Genomic DNA, 24,302 nt, shown 5'->3' with positions numbered 1-24,302 from the left:
TACTTGAGACTTCCTATATGTATTGAGGTATTTTGACCCTTTGCTTTTGAGATACCTCAATTACTTCAAAAGCCTTAAAAAAAGTGCCAGAAAATTAGTTGAGCAGCACTCTTGTAGCAGTCTTGGTGAAATTAATTTGTGGAAGATAACCCAATGATACCTACTATGTCACTACAAGAAAGAGGTGGTTCTGACTTTCAGGCACAGTTTCTATAAAGGAAATTGACAGTAAAAACTTGAATCATGCAATGAGAGCATTTAGACTAAATATAACTGAAATAACTGGTGCGAAATGAGACAGATAAATTCAAACAATTTTATGGTGTAACTGAAAGCATCTGTTATGTTAAATCAGAGTCAACATTTACTATATGAAAATTTTGTTTACGATGAACAAAGGGCAATCGATTGGATGTAGGTTGAGTGCTTGCAATCCATCTTAGATTGACAAAAAGACCCAAGAATTCAAGACAATTATATTAAAATACTTAGTTAACTTGACTTAGGATGCACATTTATATTTTGGTAATTTAGTTCAATATAGTCTTCTGCTCATGAGCAAATACAAGCTAGACACTTTGTTTGCAAAACAGATCAGTTAGTCCTCTCTTTCAGTATGCATATGAAAAGGGTCAAGCCTTCCATGAGGTCCTTACCTCCTTCTTGCAGATAATTTATAATAAAGTTGCATGGGAAAAGTAATTTTCATGTTTCGTTGCGTAGTGTATGAAGCAGTTCATAAATTAAAACAGTTGACTTACAATGGCAGCTGCTTTGAGAAGATGGAAAATTTTCTGACAGTTGAAGATATATTGGATAACACTAAAAATTACTTGTTGAAAGTGTTTCAAAGTGAATTTCATAATTAACTGTGACTTAATAGAGAATGAATATCTGTGGTTCTTTCTACATTAATTACTTGCTTCTAGTGTTATTAAGGTGACAAAAAGTTCCAGTAAACATTATGCATGCACAAATGTGTTTATGGTGAAAAAATGAGCAAATATGGATGTTTTTATGGCATTTATCTTTAGTCTGACAATGTTTGAATAGTACTTCAGTGCAGCTCTTTAATGTTTACATAGTTCAGAGGTTTTAGTGAAGTCTTGTACAAATTGTGCAAACTTACTACAAAGGAAACTCTCTTTTGCACTTGCTGTCTTTTCCAACAACAAGGATCCCATAACTGGAGTGAGATTCAGCTGTGGTCTCCATCAAAATTTTGTAAGTCTTTAGATTGATGAATTGGTACTGTTGCAAAGTCTGTCCTGGTAGATCATATACTCAAATTTGTTTTCTCATCCCTAGTTCTTATATTGCTTCTTTCCATGAAAGCAATCGCATTTCTGTCTTTACTTTTTTTAGAATAGTTTCATTTAGGCTGTTGTCAGTTGTCAGCAGCTCCTCCTTTTTGTTCTTAAGGATTACCTTTCACTATTTTGCAGTTATTACCATTTTTCAGCAACTAAATCAACTTGGCCACTATTGAAATTGATTTCATTGTTGGTTTCATTTTCTTAAAAAGCACTAGTGTCTTTGTAGAGCAAGACTGTGTGCACTCAGTCTTAAAATCAAGGGACGTTTAATAGGAAGCTGCTGGTAAATGCTGAGATTGGTAATATGTTGTTAAGTTATCATATAGGTAGCAATAAATAATTTTATTTGAATTGATTGGTGACTCCATGGAGCACTGTCTGCACCACGACCATATATGTTATATTAAACGGAAGGTCAGTGTTGGTCGTAATATTGTTGTTTTATTGATAGCAGAATCGGTTTTCGATCACTTAGTGATCGTCTTCAGTGCTGTACACATTAAACTCAAACACTGGTATCAAGTTATCAATAACCAAAACTAAGAAGTGATCAAAATAACTCAATATTCTGATCGCTTCTTAGTTTTGGTTATTGATAACCTGATACCAGTGTCTGAGTTTAATGTGTACAGCACCGAAGATGATCACTATGTGATCAGAAACCGATTCTGCTATCAATAAAACATCAATATCATGACCAATGTTGACCTTCCTTTTAATATTTTATTTGAAGCTGTCAGGTGTATGAAACAACTAACATTAGTATTGAAAGATTATGTCAGAAAAATTATAAATTATGTATAAAAGTGCCATCTATTTAAGAGAAGGAAAAGTGGCTTTTTAACTGAAGGTTTGCAGAACATCAAAACTATTTAAAAGCAATATTATACAGAACACTAAATATATCTATCTGAAGTCGTGCAGTTCATCCCTAATTCTGGGTTGAATGGAGCAAATGATTTGTCTTCAAACACTTCACTGACATATCAAAGAGTGCTGTTGTGTTTAGGAGCCTAACATAAGATTCAGCATGAAAGAAGTAACTGTAGTATTGTTTTCAATTCAGAATCTTATAAATATTAATAGTTTCAGGAGTTTCATTACTTCTAAATATACATTTGTGGGATCAGTTTATTATTTTGTTGCACCATAGTGTTGTCATACCATTTTCTTGTCAGAATTTAAGATATAGATTATGGAGAGTTGGACCACTCTAAACTGACAATGTAAATGTTGTTACTGGCTTCCTTGTATTTCATAAACTACTGTAGCAATAATCATGGAACATAATATGTTATGTTGTTAGTGTACTGCTCTGAAATCATTGCATTTCAGCCAGTGATTTGGGGAATACAAATTTTTAGCTATATGGTTATAATTTTGCATAATTTTTTATACATTGTGTATAATTATAATTGTCATTATACTTAACATCATGCTTTTACTTTACTTATGTTAAAATGAACAGTCAAGATCACATTAATAATTTGACTGGTTTTGGCTCATATACGAGCCATCTTCAGAATTTCTTGGCCCCCCATGGCAGGTGCTGACAGCCTCTCAGATTTCTCGAGAAATCCAAGGGTCTGTCATTACAAGCTATAGGAGGCCAAGAAACTCTGAAGATGGCTTGTATATAAGCCGAAACCAGTCAATTAAGAAATATTAAAGCAATCTTGACCATTCATTTTAATGTAAATATAACATCAGGTTGCTGCTCTCCGCAGACTGTGTTGTCAAAATTTATGAGCTTTTATTTTAGTTCAATAGATGCAACTCCCTGCAAATTTTAATATTCTAATCCAAGTGGCTCCTGGGATTTAGAGAATAATGCAAATGAAAATGAATGTAAATTTTTCAAAATCAGCGTCCAAGATCTGAAAAATTTATTTAATTTATGTGTTATTTTTTATTTTTGCTCACTCAGAAGCACCCTGCACCATACTGTGTATCACCTTCTTGAAGACTCCTTAGTGACACATTCTGCTGCAAACTGTGCTTTATTGATAGGAACCTTGGCCATTCATTGAAGGTCTCTGATGCAGTTTACTCCAGGAATAATTCTCATATGCCAAAGCTCTTTCAGCCTACCCATGTTGCCATTATTAAAAGGAGATTGTTGAGACTCATTTGGGGTCTGATTCTGCTGGTGCAGACACTTCTTCAACTAGTCAGGGTGTGCCAGGTCTCTGTAAATGGACTTTGACTCCCATGACTGCTTGTATGAAGAGTTGGAGTATTGGGTGCTGGGATACATGAACTACGAATCTAGTCTGGGAGGGTAGAGTTGAATATTGGTCCCTTGCCTGTTGTCACTACATGGAAGAAACTGGTCCATACAGCCTGCCTCATTCTGAACAAATTATCAGTGTCACTCCCAATATCCATCCCACTGTATTGATGTAATTCACCAATAATTTTGTCTGCCAGCCTACCACTTACGGTTTCACAATGAGAAGCTTTTTTGTTTCACAGATTTAGTTTCAAATTCTTCAACCTGGTGTTCTTCTGGATGTGATCCACACACTCAAGTTTTATGACAATCTTACCTATGTAAGGCTGAGCAGCAGCAGCAGCAGCAGCAGCAGCAGCAGCAGCTGCTGCTGCTGCTGCAACACTGTTGTATGCTTTTGAATCTGCCTAAGAGCTTAGAGTAACAAACACCCATTTCATTCATGGGTCAACTAAAAATTTCAACAGTGCAGAGGTCTCCATTCTACCACTTGTTCTGCCAAGTTTTTATCATGGATTGTGGTCTTTTTGGTACACTGATTTACATTGATAAAATGTTTTGTCAGAATCTGAAAGTTCATTACCTTTCCGGTATCCACACTGGTCACTGTAGCATCAGCATTCTTAGAACATTATACTTACAACTAGGTTTTATATTATTATGTTCTACTATATTGTTTTCAACAATGCTACCAATAAAAAGAAAATAATTTCGTGTTTGTAATATTGCAATGCACAACGTTCTATATAAAAAGTTTCCGACTTTATTTGATCTTGACAGATATCCAAAAATGTCAATTTTTTTCTCCCACCCCCCTCCACCGCCCCCTCTCCCACTCCCCACCGCCCCACCCCCCACCCCCACCCCCTTGTTCTAACTCTCCTTAATACAGGCATTGAGGGAAGGCAGAGAATTTGACTTGTAACACAGTTGGGTTTCTTTGTCATTGTGGTATGTTAAATGTAGTGTTGAGGTTCCTTTCAACAAACAAATTTTGTGAATGCTCACTATGCTGCCGATTGCTGTCTTCATTACAAATTTGTGAAACAGGGAGACACAACTAATTTCTGTCAAAGATAGATCATGAATTTCTTTGTAGATGAAGTTAGGAATGGTCAGTGCATTGAATGGAGTTAGTAGTATCCAAATTTCCAGATATCTTCATGGCTATCATGATACAGGCTTTCTGTGATTTACACAAATTTCTTAAAGTGTTTGCTATGCTTCTTTTGAAAAGAATACATAAATGATTGTCCTATTAGAGCTTGCATTCTGTTCACAATGATTCATAATCATAACTGAGGACATTACATGCAAATCTTCTTTTTTCCTTAGAATAGTTTTCTTCTAGAATCAACATTTTTCACATATAATAATGATTGTTTCAGTTCTTAACTTAATTGGACCAAGCTAGTCTCTCTTTCTCTTTCTCACCAGGCCTGTTGAGCTGTGGTGGGCCACCTGGCCACTATGTTATTGCCAACACAGCTCTTAGCTTCATCAAAATGTGCAAACCCTCCTTCCTGTCTTTGAAGGTGGCTTTGATAAGAGAATATGATATTCTTAAATCAGTGGTTAGGAATATTGCTCTAAGAGTAATGGAGATGCAATGTTAAGAGTATAAATGAAGATGAATGTTTCCCTGATGACTTTAAGATGATGTGGAAAAGAGGATTGCTAATAAAAATGATTATCAACAAAATGTTCTCAGGACAGACTAGGTCAGAAAAGAAGAAATCAGGAGTTTCATTATTGCTTGACGTGCAGCCTATATTATGTCACAGTAGGACATTATGCAGAGAACTGGAAAACTGTATGCTGCTTGATACTCTATTTTAGTATAGAAGCTTATTTCAGTTTTATTTCCTTCATAAGGATGTGTCCTAACATTGTAGATGGACATGTCAACTTTGAATAAACCACTATTGCTGTCTATAGTTGTTGGTTGTAATATTATTTGACAGCTGTCAACCTACAACTACAGGTAGCAATAATGGTTTACTTAAAGTTGACATATGTCCATCTACGGCATCAGGATATGTGTTGATGAAGGAGATAAACCTGAAATAAGCTTATGTAGTGAAACAGAATATCAAGCAGTATATTGTTTTCCAGTTCTGTGTGTAAGAAATCAGAAGTTCTGGAACAGAATTAAATCACAAAAGAACAAGAGACAGGAACAGAAATTCATTAAAATGGAGAGGTATGGAAGATATTTATGGATGTGAAGAAGCCACAAATAAAAATAAAAAAAAAAAAACAGTTGGTCACTTAGCAATTTAATTCCTGTAATGAGATTGAGGGAACATCACACAAATATTCTAACTGAAGACAGACCACACAGTATTAAAAAGGAAGAAGATTAGATTGAAGAAACTGATTCACTTTGAACAATAATTGCATGCTAATCCCTGTTGTCTATTAAGACTGTTCCATCCTTATGGAGGAGACTGTACATTGTTTATTAAGGCTATTTTCTATCCTTACTGCACACCCTTAGTGAAGAAACAACTTGCCCAGCCAGTACTGAGCACATAAAATGAATTTCCTTTCTTTGGATGTAATTTCAATAGTCATTGAGATTTTTACTGTCTCAAAATTAGCTCACACTAAAATGTATCAAGAAATAAATGACATTTATTGTGATTTGAAAAAAAATGGATTTTAAACCAAAGTAGTCATGCTGTGGTTTAAACTGTGTCCACTCTTGTAAAATCTGTGTGTCATCTTCTTTCATAGCAGACACATAAAAAGCCTAATTGTTAGTTATGACATAGACTCCTTTTTGATAAACGTTATGCTCTGAAAATTTATTTCTCTAAGTGTTATTTTTATTTTCTAAAATCACGACTTAAAATTTGAATATAACAATATTTTTGTTAAAGGAGACAAATCACATATGTTGTAGCAATTACATTAGAAACCTAATTCAGTAGTTAAGAGACAGATTAGAAATCCAAATTGTTGTGTAGAGTAATGAATTATTCTTGTCTTTTTGAAATTAATTATAAACAGCTATACTAGATATGATTGCTTATTATGATCAATTTTGAATATCTGATAACTTCATTGCCAGGTGCATACCATGAGTATCAAATTGTTGTACACCTACAAATTGTATATCGGCACAATTATGGAACACCACCATGTATAGGTTCACCATAACTGACAACATCAACCAAAATGCCCAATCAAACACAAATGAGCAGTAAAATACAAAATATACATGTATATATTTGTGGCTCTAACTTACAAAAAGTTCAGAGTTGCATGATGGTTCAGAGTCTGTGTTAAACTGTAAGTCCCTGTAGAACTGGCTTGTTAAGTAACTTCAAATGTCAAGGAAAGGTAAACACATACCACCTTCAATGGCCCTATGCCTAATAAAGCACTGCATTATTCAATCCGACCTTCAAGTTAATGAATATTTCACCCTTTCAATGTTAACTACCACAGTAGCAAATTTAACCGTCATCAACTGGATTTTAAACCAGGTACCTCTGGGTTGATTGTAATTACAGCAACATGTATTAATAACCTTAGCTGTGGAAGCTCGTAATTTAGCCAGTTACATTTCATCTTAGGTCTGTCCTAAAGACATAAACTTAGAAAATCTGTAGACATTCAGTTCATATGCTAAGTAGACTGTCTTCTAATAGCACATATATTTCTTGCCTATAGCTAGAACCAAATTAGGTGAAGATAAAATAAGATGATCACATAATAATAGGGTCATTTCTACAACTGTTATTCAAATGGCCTCGGAGGCATTGAAGCAGACTAGTTCACATAAAGGCTTATAAAGAACAGGGTGAATTGAAAACGTATCTGCCTGAAAACTGCAGTATTACTGGAAAAAGAGCTCCATGATGATTTGAGTATTGGTTCTGCTTGAGTTTAAGGAAAGAAGCTAATAATTACTGTAAAGTACAAAATGTTCATTGTTTTGTTGCTTTTGACACAGTGTAGGCAATTTGTCTATTTTATTGAACAAGTAAGTAGTGCCTACAAACACAGACTTCACTTACAAATCTCTTGGTCTGTTATTTTGGTAAAAAATGATTGGTATCCAAATGAAGCATTGAGAAAATGCTGAACATTTTACCAGAGGAGAGTTGTTTTTTCACTAACAATGGCTGAATTGTTGAATATATCAAGGGTCCACACACAATCAATGTTCAGCACGTTTTAAAAATGGGTGCTGTGACTTGAAGATCTTAGGATAATAGTACAAACAGTACGTTGCTTTTGTGGACAAGGTTTTCTCACACAGATTTCCTCTCTAAGCAAGTGTAACTATGGGATACCTAAAAGGACTTTTCCATTATAATGTGACAGATAAAACTGTGTCATCGAAGGCCACTTGTGCAAGGTGCTGAAATCTACGGACTGTGTCCACTCACAGTCCATAATTATGGTAATTGACTTGCAGAAACGATGTTATTACTGCTTATCCAATGGGGAACCAAGAGTTAAAAAGTATTGAGCCTCCATGGCTTGCCAGAAGGGTCACCCATTAATTCAGAGGCTTCAGAGGCATGTGTGAAGACTCTGAACCAACTGAAGCACCATTTCTGATTTGTTTCATCTGACAGGACTCAAAAAGAGATCTCGCTCCGAACTGACAATGCATGCCCAAATACAAGTCTCAGAACCCAGTAACAAATCACTAAACCAGACAGAATGTGAGAACCTTATCCAACATATAGCCCAGATCTGGTTCCCTCTTACTTCCATCTGTTTGGGCCACTGAAGAATTCTGTATGTGGGAGACACTTTGGAGGTGATGACAATATAATTCATGCACTGAAAATTTGATTGAGCACTGAAAAAGAGCTTTTACAAATAGGGAATACATGCTCTTAGACGACGATTGTTTACGGCCATACAGTGTCATGGAGACTATGTAGAAAAATAGAAATGTTGATTGATATGGTCACCAAATACTAACTCTTAAGAATAAATGCATTCTGTGATCAAATTGTGGTGCATATTTATCAAATGACCCTAGTATGTTGCATACAAGTATGCACAGAAAGAACATTGAATAATTGTCTGCAATAATGGTGTTGTCTGATTGTCTAGATTATATTCTTCCTGGGGATCAGGTTGTGAATACTTGAGTCCTTTTTTTTTTTTTTTTGAAGATAACTGTGATTTTTGGAAATGTGTGTGATGGAACTGTGGTAGTAGGTCAATAAAATAGGATCTCTTGCAGTAATAAATTTGTTTATGGTCTAAATTGACAGAAGTAGGCTACCTTGAAATTGTATGTGGATATATATAGGCAAAGTTATTAGATTTATTTCAGTTTATTTTAACAAGAAATTCAAAGCAACATAAAATTGTATTGATATTTATACTTGGAGTTAAGAGGTAAGTGACAATCTAAAATTGGTCTAAGAATTAAAGAAAGTATGAAATACATATGTTAACTGTAGCCCCTTACTTTAATATATGGCATAAATCATGACTGTGCACAGTGGCAGTAGTTGGGAGAAAAGGAAAACTTTGGGAAAAGTTTGTGCAGCACATAATGCTGATGCAAGGAAATCTACAGTTATTCATTGGTAAAGAAGTACGTTTCAGTGTTCTGTTTGCTATACCAGTAGCTGTGGGTGCACATTAAAATTTGGAAGGTTATATGACTGATCTGTTGCATTCATATGTGCATTCATAGTGAAATGTTTCATTATTGTTTTAAATGCCAGGAAAACATTTTTACTGAAACTGACTGTACTTACTTTCACCAAGGAAAGTTCTAGCAGAATGTAAATAGTTTAAGAGTGAAGGATAACACTCATTGAATAGCAGAATTGCAATGTCTGTCACAGAGGTTCGGGATGGGAAGGGGGTGCGTGTGCGGATGGAGGTGGAGTGTGGTAGGTGGGTGGAGTGCAGTTGACAAACATTATTTCTAACATGCATGATGAATTTTAAGTGAGAGAGACTCTACATTTTCTATTGTTCTGTCACTGAATAGAGAAAGCCCCCTTCTTTTTGCCTAGACGGGGATACTACTATAGTACAAAAGATGGCGATCTAACAATAGAATTTGTGAATGGCAAAAAAAAATTGACTCTTATAATGGAATCAAATAGACCTAGAAAAACGGATTTTTATCAATAAAAACAAAACAAATCAAAACCTAAGTAATCATAAAGTAACATTCAGAAAAAAATTGGCTGAAAGAGGTACAGTGTGATTGAAATAGACCCAATAAGACAAAACAGATACATGTTGTACTCAGTTACAATTACTTTAGTTGTTGCATAATCTCCTCCCTCAAGCTGTGACAGTGTGAACATTATGAAATAATGTATTCAAGAATGACACTCAGAAGTGGATAAGAGTGATGTCTGAAAATATATAATCAGAATTATGTAGACAACTTACATAATATCAGAGCTGTAAGACGTTGACAGTAGGCCTGCTAAGGTGCATGTTTAGTTTATTTTGTTGTTAGTGCTGTGTTTAACAGTTCATCTGGTTATGATGCAGAAGGAAGAGAGTGAAGCATAAGAGGTCAATGGTCTAAATAGCTGTATATCCTGCATCTGGTTTTGTCACTTATCTTATTTTGTGAGGTGAATTTCATTCAAGGCATCCTTGGTGTTTAGAAATTAACTTTTGTTGTGGTTGCTTTTCCGATTGAGCTTATGGAAGTGGTTGAAGAACTTCTAGTGAACCTGGCATTGCTTAGTTATGAGATACAACTAAAATAACAACCTGAACACCTTCCCCTACCCCTCTCCCTCCCAGCCTGACTACACACACACACACACACACACACACACACACACACACACATATATATATATATATATATATATATATATATATATATATATATATATATATATATATATATAAAAGTTCTTTCAGTCATTAATACAAGGCATCCAAGATGACACATTGTCTTCTCTAACATTTGTAAAAATTACAATATCAAGAATGAATGTTCCAAATGGATCCAACAGACATAACATCATGTGGGGGGGGGGGGGGGGGGCTGAATTATTAAAGTATCAGATCATGTACAGTTCTGTAATCTTAACCTTTGTGTACTGTCCACCTGCAATATACAGTTTATTTCAGTCTCATGTATCCTTATGGATACGGCAGTTTTTGTGAATGTTACTGGAGTAACATTACCTCTTAGTTTTAATTGATGTCATTTTACTGTTGTACATGTCATTCATTAGGTGGAGTAGAAGTTTCTTTATCCTACCTCTCTCATGGTTATCACCTTTACTGTCCCTGTTAGAAACAGTGATTTCACTAGTATAGCTAAATTTCAGTTTTATTTGTCATTGGTCCTCTTATTGTTCTTTGATGCTGACTAAGAAATTTCTTCTCAAACAGTATATCCTGTCCTATCTCTCTTGCTGTTAACTTGTGCAGCTGCTAGTTGAGAGACCTGTAATACAGCTGGATTTCATCAGAGAGAGCTGAGTAATTGATATTGATGTTCCCTTTGTATAGCCTATCCCAGCTGATAATAAATACTTTGTTTGATTAATGCTTTTTTGGAGATCTCTAAAAGATTTTTAGTTTGAAGCAGACAAAATTGTTTAGTTTCTTAATATTTAATCTGCATCATATACTCACATAAATTAAATAGTTGAAAACATTTTCAGCATGACAAATTCAGAGACATTCATTAACACATTTATGTTAATTTTTTACATATCAGCATAGAAATTTGTTGCATAAAATAAAGCAAAAATGGAAAGCAGGATACAGTTCTTCGGGCATGCACTGACAAATGTTCCATCTTGTACACTGAATAGTGTGAAAGTTTAATTAAGATGTAAAACAAAGAAAGTGTTTCGTATTTCCTTTTCTTTTGCCAAAGTGTCAACCTTAAAGCAAAGCAAAGTAAAGCAATTACACAACATATCACCACCACTCTGATGGGCATCATAGTTGCCATTCTCCTGTGGTATGCTCAGCACTTACTTCCGCTTTGCTACAAAGCTGTTGTCGAGTTCAGTGGGTACACCTGTTATATAAATCACATCTTTTGTCCTGTGAACATTGACCTGTTGAACAAGTTGTAAAATTACTTGTGTGGATAGCATTTGACAAAAGATGATTTGGTATGAACTTCTGTCATCCAATGTCTTCATGATCAAGAAATTGGAAAATAAACAGAAAGTTGCACAATTGATTACTATGTCTGGGCTATTACCTTACAGTTATGTGTTGTATCTGCAGTGCATAGTATGTCTTGGCCAATAAAAACTTCTTGTTGTAGAACGATTTAAGTGTAACCCTTTTTCTGAATTGTCATGCCATCTTTGTATACAGTTACGTACTGCATGCTGTGCTGGTGCCACATACCAGCATAATGTCTTGCCTTTTCTGTTCATCCACATAGTACACAGTTAAAAATTCTCAAATACAGCAGATACAGTGTACAAACATAATGAATAATATCTTAGGAATACCCTGATGTTGTCAATAAACAAATGTTTCTTGCTATATGATTTATATTAAAGATGATAGATCCAAATCATTTTGTCATATACATTCTGTAGTTGAGGGGGAGTAGAGAGAAGTCAGTGGTGATCTGCAGAGTGCACGCTGTTTGCAAAAAAGCAGGAACCTGAATCAGATAGTCCTGGTCTGGTACAAAGGGTTACTGTCTGCATTTGATCACTGCAGCATTTACTAAATAAAAGAGTAGATGAGTTCTGTCTAACATCTACCATGATAGCAAGAGTCATTCAATTGATCATTGACCTTAACAAAGGAAAATCATTTTAAGTAAATCACACTGTGAAAAATACCTGCTGGGAGGGGGAGGATGGTGAGCCCATCATCCCGGCTGCCTTTTACCCCTGGGAGAGATTCCCAGTATTCAATGTAGTAGCAGGCAGAGTGGACCTGGGCCAATGCAGAGGGACTAGAACCAGAAAAATTCTGTGCTCCTACTTGTGATAGAAGCTGGGACCTCCAGATAAATAGTAGAGCAGTATAAAGAATAGGAAATAAAGACTAATAATCTATCCACTAGACTACCATGCCCACATTCAAAATTTATGAACACCATTAAACACACCATTAAAAATTTGCTGCAATTGAAAATCCAGTATAGAATAAAATACGTGTAAGAGAACAGACCGCTACTTCTGAAATGAGGAGGTAACACACACACACACACACACACACACACACACACACACACACACAGACTGCTGCTGTATTGAGCATACTGGGGTGAGTGGTGATCTTGGATAGGGTGTGAGACAGGGAAATAGAAGTTCTGTGGAGTGAGAAGATGGAGGAATGAGACAGATGGACACTGAGAAAAAGTTTTGAGGTGGTACCTGTAACTGTGTGTGGGGCAGGTTAGAGGATAGACATTCTGGGAGCTATAGAGATAGAGATATTGGCAGATAGTTCATTTGTTCAAGGAAGTGTGGTAAGGATGTGTTACAGGCCAAATGATAATTTTATAATACAAAAAATTAACATAAACAACTTGTCATTTTATCGCCATAATAGGTTACTAAATCTTGATATTTAGATACAGCATTCACATTAAGCAACTTTTGGTTTAATTATATTGTCTGTTATTTTCATAGATAAGCAGAAATAAATTTATTTAATGTAAATCTCAGACATTTTGTCCTATTTCCAGTCAAACTTTGTGTGTGTGTGTGTGTGTGTGTGTGTGTGTGTGTGTGTGTGTGTTTTAACCTTTCCATTGGCTGTTGCATTATTTGCTAATGATATGGAAAAGGCAAATGTAGGTGGACATAAGCTTTCAGTACATGTAAGTAGATACACTGTGCAGAGAGGAGTTGTTGCCATATGTGTTAAAAATGTATCATAGTGTGAAAAATTTAGAAACTAAAAATTTTTTTGTAGAGCAACAGATAGAGGCATGTGCGTGAGAGCTTAAACTAAATGAAGGTAGTTTTAGAATCATAGCTGTGTATAGGTCTTCATTGGGAAATTTCAGGCTATTTTAAAAAAAACTTGTGTTCTTTGTTGTGCTGTATGTCAGGCCGAGGGACGCAAGTTATTGTTTCAATGGAGATTTTTGGACGGAGTGTGATAGAAAGCTTGCTTTTAAAGTATTACTTGGTTCTTTCAATTTGAAATCAGTTATTGATTTCCCTACTCTGGTGGTACAGGAAAGCAGCACAGTGATAGATAATGTTTCTATGGACAAGAAAAATTCAATCAAATAAAAACTTTTCCTGTTAAGAATGGTCTGTCTGAACAAGATGCACAGCTAGTTAAGGCATATGATATAGCTCCACACAGTAATGCAAAATAGTCCTCCAAAATAGTGCTTTCAGTCAATAATTTAACAACTGCAAATTTTAGGGAAAGCTTGTAACAGTTAGACTGGCGAAAGTCCAGAAGTATGTGCATTATATCTGAGATTAGCACCTCTGATTATAAAATTAAAACAATTTGGAATGTTGTTAAAAGGGAAAATAGGCAAACTGAAAGCACAAGAAGACTGTATTTCCACAAAACTCAATCAAAAGTTTGTTAACAAAAAGTCAGAAGTAGAAAACATTATTAATAATCATTTTTAAGTGTTTTAGAAGAAATATGATCCAGCTGTTCATTAAAAAATTCAAGGCAATATATGCATGAGGCAATACCTACGCAATATGATAAAACTGAAAATCAGCCAACCTCTCCTACTGAAATGAGGAAAATAATAAATTCACTCAAAAGTAAAAGCTTGCATGAAACTGATGGCATTCCCAAAGGAGTACTAAAAGCTTGTTCGCATCAGATAAGTAGGATTCCCAGCCACATATGTAATAGCTTCCTGAAAGAGAGCATTTTTTTCCAGATAGTCTGAAAAATGCTATTATTAAAACACTGCCTACAAAGGGGGATAGGAGTGATGCTAACAACTACCACCCAATCTCACTTCCAACAGCTTTATCAAAAATTATTGAAAAAGTAATGTATTAAAGATTAGCTTCACATATTTGTAAAAATGAAGTACTAACAAAATGCCAGTTTGGTTTTCAGAAAGGCTTTTCAGCAGAAAATGCTCTATATGCTTTCACTGATCAAATATTAAATGCTCTGAATAAATGAACATCACCCACTAGGATTTTTTGTGAACTTTCAAAGGCTTTTGAGTGTGTGAATCGTGAAATTCTTCTAGATACACTTAGGTATACGTGGTATGAATGGGACAGTGCACAAATGGTTTTATTCATGTTTAACTGGAAGAATGCAAAATGTGGAAATTAACAGCACAGATAGTCTGCAAAAAACACTGGAGTCATGCAACTGGGAAGATATCAAGAATGGTATGCCACAGAGTTCAATCTTGGGTCCCTTATTGTTCTTAATATATATTAATGATGACTTGCCAATCTATATTCATGAAGATGCAAAGCTAGTTTTTTTGTTGATGATACAAGTATAGTAATCACAGCCAACAAACAAGAAGAAGCCGAGGAAATTGTCAAAAATGTCTTTCAGAAAATTGTTAAGTAGTTATCTGCAAATGGATTCTCACTAAATTTCGAGAAAACACAGTACATACAATTCTGTACAGTAAATGGCATAACACCATTGATAAATATAGACTTTGAACAGAAGTTTGTTGCTAAGGCAGAATATTCAAAATATCTGGGGTGTGTGTATTGATGAGAAATTCAATTGGAAGGAACAGATTGATGATCTGCTAAAACGGTTAGTTTCAGCTACTTAAGCTATTAGGGTTATTGCAAATTTTGCTGATAAAAATATCAGTAATATAACCTACTATACCTATTTTCATTTGCTGCTTTCATATGGCATCATGTTTTGGGGTCATTCATCATTAAGAGAAAAAGTATTCATTGCACAGAAGCGTATAATCAGGATAATAGGTGGAGCCCACCCAAGATCACCTTGCAGACATTTGTTGAAGGATATTCACAGTAGCTTCACAATACATAAATTTACTTATGAAATTTGTTATTAATAACCCATTCCACTTCAAAAATTATTATGAAGGGCATAGCTACAACACTAGAAGAAACAATGGTCTTCACCGTTCTGGGTTAAATCTGACTTTGGCACAAAAAGGGGTGAATTATGTTGCCACAAAAATCTTTGGTTATTTGCCAAATAGCATTAAAAGTCTGACAGATATCCAACCAACATTTAAAAATAAATTTAAAGAATTTTTGAATGACAACTGAAAAAAAAAAACTTATATTGTGTAAAGAAAACTTATGTTAAACTGACACATTCCACATCATTACGAAATGTTGTATTCATGATCTGTGGAACAAGTATTAATGTAATGTAATGTACTTGAAGGAGGGACATTAACCAGTGCTAAAATGCTGGATTTACTTTGGGATAAATGGAGTTAGTACTGTATGGTGAAAAGTCTGGAGCAAATGTGCTAAATTACTCAAGTTAGTTGCCACAGTAAGCTTAGACTTCATCTTTTCCAACATTTGAAAAAATAATAGAGAGATGTCTCCCATCTCTGTTATTTCATATCCTCAACAGACATATTTCACAACATTTCAAGAGTGATATTTATAGTAGAACTTTGACCACTTTTTAAGCATGTGCACTCTATTTCTATAAACATTTAAATCTGGTGGTAAATTATATTGTTTGATATGTGGCAGCAGTTAAGGGCCAACCTTTTTGTGTGAGAGCTTTAGCTTTTTGTGGCAAAGAAATTATTTAAGCATCACTGTAAATTCATCTCTGTATACCATCATAAATGTGTATTCTCTGCATTACTAATTAATGGTCATTGTAATATTTCACCTATAGTTATTATGTGGACTTCAAACTCTGTAGTTGTTGCATGGTTACTGTTAGTTGTTCCTGTGAATTAACTGCCTGTTTGTGATGTTGGGTGGTGATGGTGTTTGGTGGTGTTGCTCTATATTGTGATTTCTTGATTTCAGTTTACCCTTTGCGCTCATTTGTTCGCGGTTACCAGTCATCTGAATACTGATATCTGTATTTGGTTTTCTACATGCTTTTACCAGTTACACATGCTAGTTCACTGTAGTGCACATAATATTCACTACATTAAGACATGAGGAGTATTGTGCTGTTCTGCTTTCTTTGATTTTAATACCGTAAGACCACATTTCTAAATCAGAATTTTCCAATAATTTGTATAAAAACACCATTCACATGAGCATTGTAAAATTTTCTCATACTGGATATGATCACATAAGATCCCAGTGGGACTGGTAACACTCAACAAATATTCTTGAGTGATGAAAAAAATTTCCAAACTGATGTTTGAGAGAGTTTACTAAACAGATGTTAGCGCAAAGGGTCAGTGGCTTGTTTGAAAAGGACATGAAAATTCTTTTAAGATTTAATCTTTTGTGACTATACATCCAAAACTTTGACTGAGAATTCATTTGGTTTGGTATAGGTACACCAATGAACTGTCGAGAACAAGATGGAAAGCACACCCACCACAACAGCCACAACCACCCAGGCCTTCGCTGGATTTGTGTAGGCGTGTGTGCGTGCGTGTGTTGGTTCTAATGCTAATTCTCGATCAGTGTTTTCTTAAGAAAATATAGTGAAGTGTTTTAAGAACAAAATTTCTTAGTCTAATTTTCTTCGTTCCCTGTTTTTGTGTGTGAGGCTCATGTGAATATTCATTGTAGGACAAGATATTAGTGACACATACAATCTCAGTGAGATATGGATGTTAAGAAGAAGAACAGCACATACTCATAAAACATTTAAGTACCGTTTCTGCATAGGCAAGATTCAATTATATCCTTGAGTAAAGACCTCAAGAGTATGTACAGTACTGGAAATTTGGGATGAATTGTTTTACTCATGAGAATTTTACTGGAAAAGAAACTTGCTGTTTAGAAGCCGGTGTTGAGATCGGACGTGTGTTCTACTATGCGCCTTAGTTTTGTGGAGCATAGAACTGAGAAGTTATTGAGATCCACCACACAGCAATAAATCAGTATACGAATAAGATAATAAATATCAAATAATGTAGCAGAAAATTTATTTTTATAGCATTTTCTTCAACTTTGTGAAAATGTTTTTGAGTAAAAAAAGAACTGTAATTTTGAATTTTGGAGTGGCGTGCGATTGAAGGCATAGCTATCAAGGAAGAGCTAAGCTGAGCGGTCATCAAGAGTGCCTCACAATACGTCCTCAGTAGTCACACAAGTATGTTAAGCTCAGAGTCATTGTTTGTCTTCTTCACTGATAGTTGTTCATATGCTTGTTGCTTTTGTCATGTTTTTTGCTGATGAACATACTGAGGAGAACAGAAAAATTGTGTATTAAGTTGCATATCTTCATTCACACTAATGCATACTGTGAAGAGTCTTTCTGTAGACTGTGTTCCTATACTGATATCACTACATCAGTGTAGGATTGTTGCTGTTTGTGTGAGTCAGCATTGATGCGGCTCTTATCTTCCAGTTGTCATACATTGTTATTGGTGGACATTCTTCTTTTTATATATAAATTAGACAGTAGTTCAGAGTTACACACATTTACTACATTTTCGTTTTGGAAATAATTTCATACCATACCAGCCCACATGAAAAATTAATGGCAGCACTTAAAGTACTTCCAGTTTATAGTATAGCTTGGATAATACTTTTTACAGTGACATGTTTACTGTGATAAAACTGAGTTACTGCTAACATAAGAATTTGACTTCTTTTGCTGTCTTGCTATGTGCAATAATATTATTAATAGAACAGTGTGGAATTAAACCAATAATGTTTGTCTACCACTCAGCATACAGTTAATTGCAGATTCCCTGTCGTGCAGTGTTTGGTGTTAATAAATATGTAACCAAACAGATCATAAGAATCACCAATTTCTATAGAGTTTCCAAATTTCTGTGCACTGGAAATCAGTTCTTGTGATTCCTCATTTGCTAAATAGCTTTGCTCAGTACTATTTAAAATGAATGGTTGGTTGAAGAGATGAATACAATATAGGGAAATTTATTGACTATTGTTTTTAAAAAGTTGTGTGAAAGTCTGTTTGGCAGCTATCTTCCTTAATACATTTGTAGGTCATGACCAACTAAAGTCATACATTTTCAGAAATGAAAAATAAATCGTTATATTATTTATAGACTGAAAATGGTTTTGCTTCACAATGCTGACTCACATTGGCATTTAGATTTTTATGATGGTTGTTACAAATTATTTCTGTTGTTTCTCAGTGTGTTTGCAAATAGCAGGCTGTTATGTTTTAGCTTTTTGTTAGAATTTTAGAGAGAGAGAGAGAGAGAGAGAGAGAGAGAGAGAGAGAGAGAGAGAGTCTTCATTGGTTCATTGTCATAGTTGTTTATGCATGTATTATATCTGTTTCAGTGTAGTGTTATACAGAGCTTTGTGTGTCAGTATGAATTTTGATTGTATGTTTGCTATTCTTGCATTTTTGTTGTACATAAAACACTGAAATTTTAAGTCATTGAGGTGTGATAGTGACAACTTAGCTAAGCCTGCTGTAGTAATTATGGCTACAAGGCATGAAGGTACAGAAATAAAGATTATCATCTAGTACTAAAAGAGGGCTCTGTAAGTTTATCTTAGATTAAATACTTAATTATTCTCTTCTTAGTAGAATATACAAATAAAATAGCTGTAAATATTACCAAGTTGATTGTTTTTGTTTAGAACATACCATTCAAAGTTTCAGCCTCATTCTATTTAGTGTCCTCTTTTTGTGGCTTCACTGCAAAATAAATGAGTTACATGAATTTCCAGAAGCTAATTGTTTTACTGTACAATGACAGAATGGTTTTGAAAATTTTTAAAAACTGTGTTCAAGGTTTTTAACAACTGAGAACAAATAAGTTTTTCTCAATTTATGCAAGATTCATGCAAGACTAGACAGTATGTTGATTCAGGTCCCAAAGAAGGAAGTTATTCAATTTGTTAATTACATATCTGCCTGAATCTTCACAGCATCCCCCCACCCCCACTCCCACGCAAGAGATTAATCTTTTATAATGTAGAGTTTGTCCTGAGAGAAATTAATAAGTTGAGGCAATCCGACAATATGTAAAAGAGGAATGTGACTTCTAATTTTTTCATGAACTGAATAGTTTATTACTAATTTATTGGTGTTATTTCAGCTTTATTTGCATGGACGTTGTTCAGTGTATATCAGTTGCTATTTATATATTCAGTTTTTTTTCTTCTGCCATTGATTTATGGCATGCATTTTAAAAGAAACTGCTGCTACATTTCAGTTTTGTTGTGTGTAATCAGCATTAATAATCTGCATCTTTCGTTATGTTGTTCTCTGTAAGTAATTATAAATAAGCAAGTAAATGAAACAAAATTGTGAATGTTGTGTTCATTGTATACGTTTAATGTATGGGAGGCAAAATATATGCTAGTAATAGAATTAACTGAATAGTTTTGAAATGTTTAAGATATGCCATAGTAGATTGCATTTACATCTTGTTTCTTGTCAGTTTAGATGATGTACAGGTAAAATATCCATTTCATAACTGGGATTGATTAGAGTTTGATACTTTTCATCTTGATTAATATTTCCCAGGATATACTTAGTCAAAGTCATGCAACACAACTCTTGAGAGACCTGTGACTTATGTGTGTTAGTCTCACTACCAGCAAAACAACAGATCCTAATAATAAATTAATCTTTTCTTTATACAAAAGAAACTTCAGTCTTTAAATCAGGTAGATCATATGGTACAATGAAGTTCCTAATTGGGATAATGGTGTCTTTATGATTTTAGTAAGTATTTATGACCATTACCATAATCCTTATACAATGTTTGTGTTAGAGTTCCTTGAGGAAATTTTCCTACTTAGGTCATCTTTCTATTATTCCCTGGCTGTATTAGGGTGGAGGAAACAGTACTTCTGTGTTTTTGTAATACAAAATGTGAAGAACATTTGAAATCCTCCACTTGCTGTTTGAACCAAGGGCTTTTGATTCTGATTGTATTTGACTTGTTCATTTAGGTTTGCTTCTCATTTGGAGGCTTTAGATAAGATACACACTACCAATCCAAGGATCTACAATAGAATGTTACAGTAAAGTATTTGTGTTTTATTTTGAGGAAAGCTTTAATGCAATAGACTTGAAAAGGATTTGAACTGAAACATTGATAGTGGAGTTTGTCACTAATGTAATTTTTGGGATCTGCTGTCCATTTCAATTTTTAATCTGTATGCTGATCTGATGACAATGAAAAGGGCCTTTCTGTTGCATTTGTAAGATTTTTTGAATTGCTACGACTTGTTTACCTTTTAATGTGCTAATTGTCTATACAACTATGAGTCAGTATTCACTAATGACTATATTAGATGGTGAATGTCAAGGAGCAACTTATCAGGATTATATTTGCATGATTGTGATACATACATTAATTTTAATACAACATGGAATATCATACACACTTTGTAAAACCACATGAACAAAACAAGTAAAAGTACTTTACCCATCAGTGCTGGCCTTCATACACAGACATGTTAATCCAAGGATAATGTCTATGAAAAGATCATAGCTGATTTCCTTTCTTATTGTTATGTAATTAAACTAATCTTCCATCTCTGATGAGCTTGTTGGCATTTATAACTTCCTTTCTTTTCATGGTCTCAGCTTCACATCATGTTGGCCACAGTATTTATTTATTGCTAATTTCATCTAGTTTTAAAAGCTGTAAAATTCCTGATAATGGCACATATCAAAACTGTTCAGTATATCTTTTCACTGTTTCTCAATTATTTATATTTTGCTACATGCAGATATTTACTCTGCAAAGTGAAAATTCCTTATTTTCCTCATTTGAATGACAGTTGATGTCCCTGAATTATTCTGCTATTGATTTTAAAGTTGTGTGTGCATAGCTTTTATCTTGGTTTCCAACTGATTGTTAGTATTGCATTACCACACATAGTCTATGCTAGTTCTTCGATATTACTGACAGTGGATGTGATTCCTGCTTTATTGCTCAAGTTAAATTTCAAATGTATTATTGCTAAAATTGTTTCTCCTTGACACATTCTGCACCTTAAACATCAAACCCAGTTGCATCATTTGTGAAGTGTGGCATTACTTCTTTCTGGTCTTGTTATTTCACTCTCCCTATTTTACATTTCCAGTAGATATATGCAGTTGGATAACACTGATGATTCCAAGCATAATTTCTTCTTCGTATCTGGAGTAACACAATTGGAGAAGGAAGAAATAGAATTACTAAGAACACCTTGATCTTACTAAGGACAATGACGACTTTTGCACACAAAACTTGCTAATGTTGTAACCTAATTGGTTCCATTATTGTCTTCATAAAATATATGGAGAAAATATAATGAATGAGGTGAGAGATTAAAAGATCAACAAGTAAATTGAAAAATGGAGGTTATGAATTAAAGGTAAGGAAAAAAGGGAATGTGCATTATCAACTATGAATTTGACTTGGTATTCTAACACCTTTTTACAAATTCAGAAAACGCAAAAATAGTATACAGATTCAAACAACATTAAGAAAACATTCTTTAGAAATAGACATGCAGTATGTGAACAAAAGTATGTGCCCTCCCCAAATAACATATGTTTTTCACATTAGGTGCATTTTGCTGCCACTTACTGCCATGTACTCCATATCACCTACGTCAGTAGTCATTAGACATCATGAGAGAGCAGAATGGGGTGCTCCGTGGAACTCATGGACTTCGAACATGGTCAGGTGATTTGGTGTCACTTGTGTCATACGTCTGTATGTGACATTACCGCACTCCTAAACATCACTAGGTCCACTGTTTCCAATGTGATAGTGAAGTGGAAACGTGAAGGGACATGTCCAGCACCAAAAGCTTACAGGCCAACGTCGTCTGTTGACTGACAGAGACTGCTGACAATTGAAGAGTGTCATAATGTATAATAGGCAGACATCTACCCTGACCATCACACAGGAATTCCAAACTGCATCAGGATCCACTGCAAGTACTATGACAGTTAGGTGGGAGGTGAGAGAACTTGGATTTCATGGTCAAGCGGTTGTTCATAAGCCACACATCATGTTGATACATGCCAAACGACACCTCACTTGGTGTAAGGACCATAAACATTCGATGATTGAACAGTGGAAAAAAGTTGTGTGGAGTGACGAATCACGGTACACAATGTGGTGATCCAATGGCGGGGTGTGGGTATGGTGAATGCCAGGTGAATGTCATCTGCCAGCTTGTGTAGTGCCAACTGTAAAATTCGGAGGCAATGGTGTTATGGTGTGGTCATGTTTCTCATGGAGAGGGCTTGCACCCCTTGTTGTTTTTCATGGCATTATCATAGCACAGGCCTTTTGATGTTTTAAGCACCTTCTTGCTTCCCACTGTTGAAGAGCAGTTTGGGGATGGTGATAGCATCTTTCAACATGATTGAGCACCTGTTCATAATGCATGGCCTGTGGCAGAGTGATTACATGACAATAACATCCCTGTAATGAACTGGCCTGCACAGTCCTGACCTGAATCACATAGAACACCTTCGGGATATTTTGGAACGCTAACTTCGTGCCAGGCCTCACTGACTGAGATTGCTACCTCTCCTCAGTGCTGCACTCTGTAAAGAATGGGCTGCCATTCCTCAAGAAACATTCCAGCACCTGACTGAATGTATGCCTGTGAGATTGGAAGCTGTGATAAAGGCTAGGGGTGGACCAACACCATATTGAATTCCAGCATTACCGATGGAGGGCGCTACGAACTTGTAAGTAATTTTCAGCCAGGTGTCCGGATACTTTTGATCACATAGTGTGTCATTATGCAATGAATGAATATATTTTCCAGGGGCAAAGAAATGATAAAGTTTAGGGCTTAACGTATATGCATGATGAGGAAATTTGAGATGAAGCACTTGCTATGGATGGGAAGGAAATCAGCCATGTCCTTTTCAAAGGAACCATCTTGACATTTGCCTTAAGCTATATAGGAAACCACAGGAAGTCTGTATCATGATGGCTATATGAGGAATAGAACTACTGTGCTCTTGAATGCAAGTCCAGTAGGTTACCACTGCTCCACACCACTCAGTAAAAGAGTTCAGATTGTAAATATAATGTGAACTACATTTGTTACATGACTTTTAGAATTGGAAAGAAATAGTTTCCAGTTGGAGTCTGTTAGTTAAAAAAAAATTGAGATTTTATGAGTTTGATTGTCAGGGAACTTTTCCATCATCTTTATAAATAAAAGTAGCAGAATTATTACTCCAAATGAAATGAGTTGACAACTAATTATTTTACTCTTAATAATGCATTTCCTGCAATGGTTGTGTGTGACAAACCAGAACTGTGTACCTGACCAGGATTCAGTTATGGATGGAAATGGTTACTCTGTGGTACAAATCAGTGGCTAATAGTGTACATTTGGTTGTGGCACTGAGGGGTAGGAGGTGATCTGTAAAAGGACAAAGCAAAGAGAAATAGTAACAAGTGTATATAAATATGAGAATTACTCAATGATTTCCTTTGACTAGTGTCACAGAAGTTCAGAAAGTTCCCTGGGGATGCATTGTCTCGTAACTTGAAATTTAAGTGAGAATACTGTTCACTGTTGGAAAAATGCAGTACATCTTCCCACTATCTCTTTACAATAGCATTTTTTCAAGACCAGCTGTGTTTGCCTGGGAAGGCTGTGGTAATGACCATGAATTTATCATGATCATTACCTAGGCCACCAATCAATGTCCACTGTAGTTGTCACATTTCACTATGTTTCTGACATGCAAATGCATTCCCCATTATC

At 35.1% G+C, this 24,302-nt stretch overlaps 1 protein-coding gene across 5 annotated transcripts in view; it reads left to right on the top strand.

Annotated features, from left to right (window-relative positions):
• The window catches only part of LOC126299190 (homeobox protein extradenticle), a 325,234-nt gene that overhangs the window by 288,536 nt on the left and 12,396 nt on the right, over positions 1 to 24,302 (top strand). For 2 of the 5 annotated variants that reach the window (XR_007552741.1, XR_007552742.1), the window contains exon 9: positions 16,949 to 17,715. The exons of 2 other annotated variants lie outside the window; for them this stretch is intronic. Coding sequence is in view for 1 of the 3 variants with exons in the window: in XM_049990970.1 (XP_049846927.1) it covers positions 16,949 to 16,960 (12 nt within the window). In the remaining 2 variants the exon portion in view is untranslated. Of the gene's footprint in view, positions 1 to 16,948; positions 19,274 to 24,302 lie in introns of those variants that run through there. One more of the 5 variants, XM_049990970.1, reaches the window with a different exon arrangement.

The sequence above is a fragment of the Schistocerca gregaria genome, chromosome X (genome assembly GCF_023897955.1).
Source record: "Schistocerca gregaria isolate iqSchGreg1 chromosome X, iqSchGreg1.2, whole genome shotgun sequence".
In the NCBI taxonomy this organism is placed as follows: Eukaryota; Metazoa; Arthropoda; class Insecta; order Orthoptera; family Acrididae; genus Schistocerca; species Schistocerca gregaria.
This window is presented reverse-complemented; position numbering and strand designations above follow the sequence as displayed.